The sequence below is a fragment of the Opisthorchis viverrini genome, assembly GCF_000715545.1.
Source record: "Opisthorchis viverrini unplaced genomic scaffold opera_v5_372, whole genome shotgun sequence".
Taxonomy (NCBI): domain Eukaryota; kingdom Metazoa; phylum Platyhelminthes; class Trematoda; order Opisthorchiida; family Opisthorchiidae; genus Opisthorchis; species Opisthorchis viverrini.
The window spans coordinates 386914-398599 of record NW_008752030.1 but is presented as its reverse complement, the minus strand read 5'-3'; the positions used below and the strand labels follow the sequence as shown (position 1 = coordinate 398599).

Here is an 11686-nt window from a genome sequence, read left to right as displayed (position 1 = left end):
ATATGCATGTATGTATGTATGTACGTCCATCAATGAACGAATCATGCCCGGCTTCTCTCAGGTCTGGCGTGCTGCAGTAAATGAAACTCGGGTCAGACTGGTGCCTTCTGTTCACCAGGTTAACCAATGCATCATGCTCAAACGGGGGGCTGATGATGAAGGTCCTTCCTTTGACTATAGTGGCAACAGCCCTGGATTCTGTTCTGCTGCCCGATGAAACCGCGACTCTCTTTAGCACAGATTCATTGCCCCGTCACCTTTGCCGTGGGTTAGTTTGTGTTTCTGCTTTTTTATGGATGTAAGACAGCCACACCTCCAAGCAGGCACCTTCTTCTGGTCATTTTTAAATGGTGGTCGAAGGAGTTGTGGTAAATAAAACGTAGAATTTATTTAGGATGACAAGAACCAAACCTAAGTGGTAAAACAAAGTTTACTGCAAACACGAAGTGTATGGTTGAAAGTACGGTTATCACTAAAGCGACACGTAAAAAGCGAATGTTCACTGAGTCCTCAAGGCAAAGCTCAGAAATATTAACCTGACCTGAAGGCGAACTGGGGTGGTAGCTCTCGAATTTCAAAGTCTTATGGGACAACCAACTTTCAGAAACACGAAAATGAACAACCCCGGACCTACAACCCTAAAAGTCGAAAAATTAGCTGTGTGTGGATCGAGGAGGCTTATACCATCCTGAGGAACTTTCCTTAGCCTCCACGATAGAGTGCCGACACACGCCCAAACTCCTAATCTTGGTGCTGTATAACAGAAAACATAAGGGACACCGTGAGTTTACTTAGTGAAGAAAGAGGGAACAGCTAGATTCAGGAAAAGGTGAACGACAAACAGCTCAGTAGCGCAATACCTAGAAGACGAGACACACAAACTGGGGCCTAGCCAGACCTAGCGACGCGTTCACAAGGTGACCGTTAATCATCCTAGATTGGTACAATATCGTACAATCGAAGTGGCTTCAACCATGGCAGTTCGGCGACTTGAAGCAATTCTTTGTTGGTAAAACGGGTTGTTTGCATGTCCGACTTCCCACGAGCCAGCTGATCTCCGCTCCCCGAAAACATAAAGCCGGTGCCGAAAAGAACAACCACAATACAGAATGGACCGACAAACTTTGTTCACAATTTTTTGACTGTACATGTCTCTAGGCGGACAGCCATTGTCATCTTCCGCTTGATTTGTGCCATATCCAGGACGTCAGTGAATTGTGGTAAATAATACTTGTCTTGATAACTGTAGGACTTGGGAAGTCCTTCCGGAGGGAAGTTCGTCAACTTATCGGTGTTCCTCTTATAAAAACGACCTTAAGAAATACCCAGCTCTCTGATATGTGAAAGAAATCGTGTTTTATCACTGGATGCATTCATTTTTGGAGGAACACCTTTCCTCTCGTAGCTTACGGGAATTAACAAAAGCTTAGTTTCACGCATTCATAATTTGGGACAGTTTTTCAATCAGTTTTTCGGGTATGATTTGATCTGGTAATGAACGAATCGTCCTCAAGAGGCGTGTGACCAAAAGGGGCATTTCTGGGAAACGATTGGCTCAGTTGCCGAGTAAATGTCCCCGCTTTTGAAAGAACCAACAAGGGATGTGACGTGACGAGAAGTGTGGTGACTAGCCGCACTTCAAGCAGACAGACACTTAAAAAAATGTATGTAGGCATGCCTTCTTTGACGCGGGTGAGCCAGAACGTGGCGCGACCCCAAAAATAAACACGAAGAATTTGGGAAACTCTCTATCAAGGACCGTGACCGGGACGCTATGCGATGGGTGTTATATAGATAGCTACAAACCCAAGGGGAAAATGTGAGAAGACAACTAATCAAGCACAACAACCAGCAGCATAAGCCAAGAGGAGGTGGAGTAGAGATGTGTGAAGAACAAATTACACCTCCAGGAGGATTAAACCGGGGCGCAGCAGCAATAAAAGAGAATCAGCCTTGGGTGCCGCCACGGTGTCCTGGTTATTTGTTCAGTCGAACTGGATGAACGGGAAACAGGACCACGGATGCAAATTCTTTGGCACCATTTTGACCGGCGTCACAGCCAATAAATAGTTCTGCCATATGGGGCAAAGGAAGCTGAGGCTCGCACTTCGAAATAACAATCCCGTAGTCAAGATTGGTCAGTTATTTGGGGACGAATTCGCTGACCGGCAGGTCCATGGCTTAAACCTAACCTCTTCTTCTCAACATCCCCTGTCTACGCGTGGGCAGCCCGACAGTATCTCAGACATCATGCTTCCTTCTGGTGGCATGACATTAAGGCATCGTTACTGTGGTACAGCTAATCGATTTTTTAACCACGGGTTCAGGCAGCCGGCTTCGTAAGGATGATCGAGATAAAGGTTAACTACTTCACGATCGATATAACTAATGTTAAATTATAAGGTGGAGTCAACGAAAGCTAATGACGGCTCACAGAGTAAACAGTCTTCGAAAAAGGCCTAATTCGAGCGCCCAGGGAGCTGCAACTTAGCAGCCGCACCGCAATCAACTGCCGTCAGAACAATTGGAATAACACAGAATATAACGGACGCGAGTGTGCGAATTGGAATGAAAGTTCACTGATATACTCCCCAAAAGTTTCAGCTATTTTTCAACGAGAATGTGGAAAACTGGTTACTGTAGAAGGGTAGCCGCATTATAAAGCAGCCCATCCCAACGAAGAATTAGCAAGCAGCATTACTCTTCTCCGCGTGTAGGGCTTTGAACATTCGAGACAACTCAATGTATTAGCATTTCTGGCAATGAAATCAAGACGACTGACATGTAAATGAATGTTATTCCATCACAAAAGAACATAAATGTTTCCTTTCATACGAGTCTCGTTGTCAGCTCCTTGCCAATTTGGAATGAAACTGCAAATCTAGGGTTCGAAACGTATCACCAGTATGCTGCGGTAAAATGTCATTCGAAATTCATTTATTTATTGATAGGAGACCCAGCTGGAGTTCATCTGAAGCCTTTGGATATGGTAGCATTTACTCAAACATGCTGCAAAAAAGATTTCCTCTTGTGTAACCTGCACAAGATGTCTAAATATATCTCAGTGTCACTCACATCGTTTCCAAAAATGCTGGAAGGCACACCGCAGCTTCCAGGCTTTTTGAGGCCTAGCCCATGAATTCTCATAAAGCATGTTTTGCACGCAACCGCATGTTAATATGTCATTGCTGAGTAGCGATTAACAACAAGTTGAAACGACTGTTTATTGTGGCGGATGTACAAATTGATTTCCAATTAAGAAATAGGTTGGTCAGATCGAATGAGTTCCGAAAATTTTGAAATTTGTGGTTGGTTGTCCGGAGGACTTGGCAATCACATTCGTAGCACATGCCGATGATATCTGTCTGTATAAGTACAGTTTCTACGATAACAAGCCTGGTAACTACAGGACGCAATTGGAATGCGCATATACGTGAATCTAACACAAATCATTTAATCTGTTCAACAATGGACTCGGGCAAATCCCAAAAGTCGTGCATCTTCATGGAAAGCAACATGAAAATTGCGGAGCAGCGAGATGCCAAATGCCCAACTGCCCTGGGACTGGGGTTGGAACTCAAACCCTGAATCACATTCCGGTCCATCTACTGAGTGAAAACGCTGAAATGGAATGTATATGTAGTGCGTGAAGTTGGTTCCGTATGACCAGTATAGCAAATGCAGCAAAATCTGAGTATGTACTCAGCTAAACAATAAAGTGGCACTTCACTCATGACACCGGAAAGACAATGAAATCTTAAGAGCTGCTAAATACCAGTTTATATCTTCAAAGTAACATCCAAATGGCAGCCCCGATTTGTTCGAACATTTCAGTCATTGTTCTCTGTCTGTTGACGTAACATTTATGTAAGATGCGGGCTGCTAAAAATCTTATGGGACGACCGAGGATATCGGGCTATACGCCGTTTTATTCTGTATGTGAAGGCAGAAGACGCCCTTCCGAGAACCGGTTGATCAACAATAGAACAATCAGTAGGAGCGGAAATGGGGGTGGGATTGGACTCGGGCAGTCAGATAGTGTAACTAGGTCGTACACAGTAATAGGGCTTCAGGAGACAGTCCGTACATTCGGGAAGTAACGGAAACGGCCTTCCGTTTTAGCTGAGAGCAAACAAAACATCACGTGCCACTTGTCAAATCAGAACGCGCGCTTAGGATAGTTTAAAACAAAATTTCAGCAATTATTATCAGGCGAGATACAACATGAACGCAATGGCAAAACAGGGTTGCCTTGTGACGCAAACGAGCTTAGTGGGTAGCGCAGTTATCTACTACCTGAGGGTGTCCAGGCCATCCCGCTTTGTCAGATCAGCAGACTCCCGCGGAATCGAAACGGCGTTATAATAAAAAGGCGCAAGTCATGCTACTCGTGAGTATCTAGATCGAGTATAAGAAATAAGCGGTGGCCACCGGTGATCCGCAGGGGATCTGTTTGTTTTTCTATTTCATCTATCTGCTTTCAGATCTGTCCATCTGGTTTCATGTGTCTAGGGTTTCGGTCTGCTTCTCAGTCGGTCGGTCAGTCAACCAGTCTGTTTTCTATTTATGCATGCGTACACTTGTCAGTCTGTTCCTATGTTCATTACAAAACCAAAACGTTTTCTCGTGCTTGCACATCGTCTCCTGCCTATTTGTTCCGTCCATACGGATATGGCCGAGATAAACAAAGTGTAGGTCGATAGTTTCTTCGCCTACAAAATCTATGTAAAAACTTTAAAGAATGTGGCTGCTTGAGGATGTCCTGTGGAACATCTGAAACTGGGACGATTTTGATTCTTATTTCAGAGTGACAGCCGGAATTCCTCGCACGAAATCACATTTCAAAGACAAGTAGAAAACCTACTGGACTCATCAGCTTTGTTAGCGGAATATAGAAATATCTTCCTTTCAACTGGAGTACCAGTGTAGGAATTCTCCCATCGAGTTTGCACCGAACGAAGATTTTCCCGTTCTGTCGGTCCGTCTCCGTCAACCTTTTGAGTATAGTTTCGACCATCGTTCTGGGACCCGCGGTCCTTGGTTCCCCGGTGTGTATCGACACCACACAGAAAACACATAGAGGGATGGAATCTATATAAATTCTGCAGTGAAGAAAGGCGATAGGAATTAGAGATGTCGGTGTGCGGACAAAAATTTCAGCTCATTTACACGCGCGATATTTGAATGCATCATTGGTCGCACCTTAAGTGGGATTTTATAGCAAAACCATTGTGACCGCATTTGACGGTAACGGGGACGAACCTCGTGACCATGTCATCGGTTGAATTGTACATTTGCTAATCGCGCAGTTCTGAGATTTCATATTCGCATGAGTAATGGGATGAAAATGGGGCTGAATCCCTAACAATTTATTGTTTTTTTGCGACCTATATCAACCAGTACAACTTTGAAATTGCAATTATCGTCCTGGGGAAATGTCGATCAAAGCTAACCACACTAATCGCCCATGAATTATAAGTTGTAATTTCAAACGTTTCGAAATTGTGATTATTTTGGTTTACAGCGCCCATGGATGTTGCGTTTTTAGGATTAAAGCTTCCATTTATCCTTGAATATCCTGCCTACTAATGAGAGGACCGTTCCAGTGTGCGAAAATTTCTGGTCACTCACGCCGAAGCAAATGTAGATAGGCGAGACTTGCTTCTGAGAAGTTGCCACTCGATGAGCCAATCAATAAGCGATCACGTGATGTGGTTTCCGTTATTGAAGAGTGAGTGGCCAGTTGAGGATTAATCACAGTGCTGGTCGGGCGGTCGTGGCCAAACGTACTAGTGTTCAACCAGTGGCCCGAAAGTTGTGAGTTTCATGATATTCACACTGTTGTTGACTCCAAGAATGGATTAAACTAATGCTCAGTGCTTCTCGGCTTTTCAGCATTGATTAGCTTCAATGACACAATGAATTCTCTATTGAATGTAGAATCACCGTTCCAAAGTTATGGGTGTGTCACATGTCGCGCTGCTAGCGCGATCGCTTGCGCTAGCAGAAGGACTGGTTTCCAAGGACATTGGACGCAAAATCTGGTGACGGAGATGGATGAAAGTTCTTTGCGTGAAATGGGGCCGCAAACTGGTCCTTTAAATGCGCTCATTGGGTGATATTTGAAAATGCATTTTGCTTCAGATACCTATCAATCGTCTCATAAATGGCAGCGGGAAAAAACGGAAAAAGCGAAAGGTTTGTTTACCCAAACAAAGACGAAATACGTAACCCCCGGTCTCCGCACTTATAGATCCGGGTTCGCAGGAATCACGACTCATGCGGTGGACCGTGTCGATAAATCGCAGTATGGTTTTATACCGCGGAGCATTTCGACTTCATGATCACTAAGGGAAAACCGCACCGAATTGGCACTTGAGAGAGGTAGGAATTATGCTGGATTTGAACCGCCGTTTCCTTCCCTTGGTGGGGAATTTTCGCATGGGGAACCGATGTTTCAAGGTCCCGCAAGCGTTCGCTCATGCAGCGCGTCAGTCCATGCTTCAAACTCGTCTTGGTACGTAACAAGAATACACAAACAAACGACAAGTCTTCATCGAAACAGTCGCCTTTAAGGAGCGCTGCTGAATCAGAGCTCACATCCAAGGGTCTGTGTGCGTTTCCGTGGCTGTTGCCAGGTTGCCTTTTAGCGGTCAGTTTATCCACTGCTTTGCAAATGGTTCATTCGTCCAAACTACGGGCAAGAAAACTTAGCTGTCATGGTGAGGAGCCTAACACTGACAGACAGTGACTGCATGTACGGATATGCAGGTTTGGCGGTTGACAAACCGGAACGGTGGAGAACGTGGCGAACTAGATGTGGGGCGAGAGGTTCATTTGACTTACGCATCTGCAGTTATCACCCACGGAAGTGACTGTTGAATTTGAACGTAGGTCATGGGTCCATCAGAGTATTCGGGACGGATAGTTCCAAACACCAGATCACCTCTGACCTGTTGAATTCGTAGGTCATGGGTCCATCAGAGTATTCGGGACGGATAGTTCCAAACACCAGATCACCTCTGACTGCTCTGAATGGATTTGTTTCCGACGTACGAGTTCTATAAAAACAAAATGGTCAATAAAACCACCACTGTGCAAATTGAGCAGCAGTTTTCTCTACGTAATACACTACTCACAAGTCTTATGAAAACTCTTTGACAGGAGACGACAGCTTTCGCCCTTCTAATTTGAAATCCACATGTATCTCAGATCCTGAGTTTCCTTCAGCCATATATCCTACTTGAATCCTAGAGTCTGTCAGCTCACTCACTCGTTCCTGACCAGTTAAACCTTAAAAGTGAAACTGAGGTATCTAATCTTTCACACACACATTCCTTGCCACCAAGGTGGTCTCCTAGAAACCTACTCACCAAATCGTTCTTTCTCAACTCAGGACACCTTATAGCTGTCCGTTTAAACGCCATACATAATGGGAATACCCGAGTTCTTCGTAAACACACGAGAGACTCACCAGATGTGGTCACACGAGCTAACCTGTCATAAATTTCTACCGATGCAGTGAAATTGTTCAATTTACGGTCGGTTGAATTGCAAATGCACCAGCGATTGTGCTTACAGAAAGAACAAGGTCACTTGATTTGCATTAAGCACACGTTTATAGCACGTAAATCAGGGATACTCTAGCGCGCACTAGAACTGCCCGTAGCGGGGAATTCAGACTATTGTTTCGGCAGTCGTATTGCGCAGACAAAAATTGCTAGACAAACATGGCAACACAACCAAGTCGCAAGAATTAGACAGATCTCCCTCGAAGGTGTCAGATTCTATCCTGATATTGTATTTCGTCATGCGTAACTGTCCGATTGAACCCACTGTGGTCCGCTGTAGACGTCTTACCCACAAAATCGAAAGGTGAAAACACCACTCTCGATTCTTCCATACTTCAGCATTAGATTCACCAAGGAGGGAAATGATGAGCCTGAAGGGTTTCCCATTCCAATCACTCCATCGTAAACGTTGTCCATTGACATCGGTTCGGATGTGCCAATCACCTCCACAAATGAGAGACCTTTGAACTTTGCTTCTCCTATCTAAAATGAAACGTGGTTGATTGATACAAATGGTTTCGTGTTACAATAAAATTATCCTCGACAATATTGCCCGTCATTATAGTTTGACGGTGCTCCAGAGTCTGTTCAAATGTCTCTCGGAATACACGTGTCTGTGTATGCTTCTCATATCTCGTCCCACCGACTTTGTGTGATAGGAGTACCGTGTCTGACTGCACCCACCAGAACGAAGTACTCGTGTCAAACATCATGCGGAAGCTCTTTTGTTGCCCAATTTGAACGAAGGCATAGTTATGACCCTGGGTGAGTCGGATCATTGGGAAAGCAATTATTGAAATCACTCACCGCTGGGCTGATGGTCAAGGCAATGTGGACTTCTGATTTTCTAGGGTGCACTGCTGTTACAGAAATTGAGCCAAAGCTAAATATTTTTGAAAAATGCGAAATATAGCTCTGGCTTACTTGGTCAGGATAAGGAGACAAGCAACTGTCGTATTCAGCGTCGCCATGAAGAAAACGCCTTCACCACGAAACCACTTCGGAAAATGAGACAGACTGCAAATGAAATTGCGAAGGCAAAAGTTTGTGGGTGCCACGCGTGATCGAGTGAATCGTGAATTCGCAAGCCCCAAATAAGTATTGGCCCATATCGATCCAATTGCACGCTTTGGTGGAAACAACCAACCAGAGAGCCAAATAACTGGGCCAATAACAGACGTTACGAACCAATACCTGCTGGCTTCTCTACTGCAGACATCATCGTTATACAACCAACCATGATCGCGGCTCCCTCGCGTTTTGTCACATGCAGATTTGAGCAGTCAAGTGCTGATCCAGTCGCTGAATTATTTTCATCAGGAACATACAAACTGTGTGGCCGGTTGATGTTTCCTGGAAATACATCAGCCTATTATTCCCAGCGTCTAGTCTTACCTTTTTAGGATATGATTCTTGGCCTGGACAGTCCTGTAGTACGCCCCGGTAACATTGACACACCAGTGGGCGTTCTTGCGTCATTACCTACCCCAGAGTATAAAGAAAACAATGTTGAAAAAACCGCGACTATTTGTTCATTCAATCAATCATATTCAAATTAAAGCTGTCAACCTTCAATGAGACTGGGATACATTCATCGACTGTGATTTCCCCTTAATTCTTGGGCTCATCGAGTGGGCGCAATCTTTGACAGGGAATGTGAGGTCCCCCGAGTTGGGGTAACTCCCGCGCAACGGCACTCCTCATCGGGCATCGTTCGGTTTGTGCTTGCTGCGAACAAGAACCTAGGTTCCGTTGGAAAATATCATCACTCGTGTTGCACAAAGTATTCCGTGCTGGCTTTCTGATTTGCCGTTTGTAGTTTATGTTTATGACGTCAAGACACGTTTACAATCACCGTGGAATAAGTGAGCAATGTGAGAAATGAGAAACTAAGAATCTCCAGGCAAGCTGATTGAGGTGAAGTGTGAAGAACTTGCGGATGAGATTTATGATCAAACAGAGCCGGTACCTTTCTGTTAACCCAACACAGGCTGATTAAATCAGTTTCCTAAACAAGTTCAAATAAAAAATCGACATCAGCATCGTGCGAGTTGTTTATGTGAACTGTAGCACTCACTTTCTAAAATACTGTTCAGTTGTAGCAACCTTTCGGTGCCCAAATTCCATGCCAGCAGAAGGAAGCAGGTGGACAAGATTACTGCCAAATTGCCCAAGCCTAGACAGGGCAAGTCGAGACGCAGAGGTCGGGCTTGAACCATGGACATTCCGGTCAATAAATTCGCGCTCTTACCCCTGAGCTATCTCAAACGTTTATTTTTTCGTCTACAAGTGAAGACATAACCGGCCAACAATAAGCGCTCTTACCCCTGAGCTATCTCAAACGTTTATTTTTTCGTCTACAAGTGAAGACATAACCTCAAATCAAAGAATTTGCTGTCAACGAGGTAACTTGCGTGTAGTGTATCTGGCGCACAGGACGTTTCGAATCATGACGCTGCTGGGTGAAATATGCCTGCCAGTTGATCACAAGTACATGTGATAAGGAGCACAACCTTGTTGATCCTCACAACTCCGTTCTTGTCGAGCTTCGATGTAACACCTAATGAAGATATTTGATTATCCAGCCCTCGAGAAAGGCTATTCAATAATCGGACGCTGTACTTCACTCTGTATTTTTTCCGACTTTACCAATGACGGGAAAATGACTTCATCTATGTTGCTGGTCCCCATATTTCGGGAGACCAAGATTTCGGGACATCCCCACACGATTTGAGGTTACGTAGATCTTTGATTGAATGAGCATGACTACTTTCTGAGTCGTCATCATTCGAGAAGTCGGCCGATGCATGACCACGTGATATGGTTTGCGCTATTACATAAGGAGTGATACCCCTGCCTGTGGTCACCGAATGACAGTCTCAACTGTTTCTGACAGGTGGAGATGTAATGCCCGACAGTGTCGGCAACAAATCGGTCTTCGAAGGGTAACTCGGCTGGAGCGGTCTAGGATGGAGTTTAGGATAGTGATCCCATTCACTTATTGGTTGTCCGAAAATTTGGCGGAAATCAAATTCTGCTCAGAGGAATTATTTACTAGCCACACGACCGCTGTTGACTGGAAGAACTTCCTTCGCGAAGTTTGCGCCTGGCACATTTGCACATTCCAACGGTTAAGCATACCGAAAGCATACCGGTTAAGCATACCAACGACTGGAGCTCACACACAAACCATCGAATCTCTTTGGGACGTCTGCAAGATGTAGAATAAACGCCAATGAGGCACACACCGATCTTTAGTGGACAGCCACTTGTGTGAGTTCGTTTGGAGGCAAAGCTACCGAAAAACAGACCTTTTCATGCAAGTTATCAAAGACGTGCCCCGATTTAATCCTCTTCAGTAAAAACTAAAGGAACCACATTTCTTTGGGTGGGGTGGTTAATTTTTTGGCGGGGCTTATTTCGAAAAGATCCCTATTGACAAGCCATCAGATGGTCGAACTTTTAACAGACCATCAATCTTGGTTGGAAGTATTTGGCTCCAAAAAGGACATTTTCATCTAAATTATCAACCGATTACGACGCTGATCAACCATGTTGTCAGGCTACGATTTAAGTAGCCACTTTCGTCATATGTCCGTTTTTGAGAAATTGGGTGTCCGTCCCTGATTCCTCAATCTATGTAAGTCATTTGAAAATAATCCATGAGCGATTCTGAAATTGACGTAGGTCGATCGGTTAGAGACTTTGCTCGTGTCATGCTGTTCACTTCCTCTGATATTGAAGGTGTTATTACCGCGGATTCCTTGTTACCAAGGCTCCATCGTGCGTCTTCGGAAGACCTGTGCTTCACGAAATATCATTACAGGCGATCTGCGACAGCTCCAAGCCCCCTTTCCAGTGATTGATTCGTGTTTGGTATTTCCAGATAGACCAACTGTGTGCGTTTTTTTCTTATTTCATACACTGGAAACCCAGATATTAGCCAAACGAAAGCAACTTCCCTTAATCACTTTCAGTAGTGCGGACTGAAGTTGCTAAGGCAGTTGCAAAAAAAAAACGAACGAGGGTCCGCAAACTGTCAGGAAAGTCACATTCCTGAAAGTAACTCCAGCATGTCAGAGACCCATTGAGACCGTAAAAGTCCCACACCACAA

At 44.6% G+C, this 11686-nt stretch overlaps 1 protein-coding gene across 1 annotated transcript in view; it reads right to left on the bottom strand.

The window, feature by feature from the left end:
- Nucleotides 1-6895: 6895 nt before the first annotated feature.
- T265_10489 (hypothetical protein) overlaps nucleotides 6896-11686 on the bottom strand; it is a gene marked incomplete at both ends in the record, with an annotated part of 20374 nt that continues 15583 nt past the window's right edge. The window contains one exon of the mRNA XM_009176871.1: nucleotides 6896-7061. Within this exon, the coding sequence (XP_009175135.1) occupies nucleotides 6896-7061 (166 nt within the window). The remainder of the gene's footprint in view (nucleotides 7062-11686) is intronic.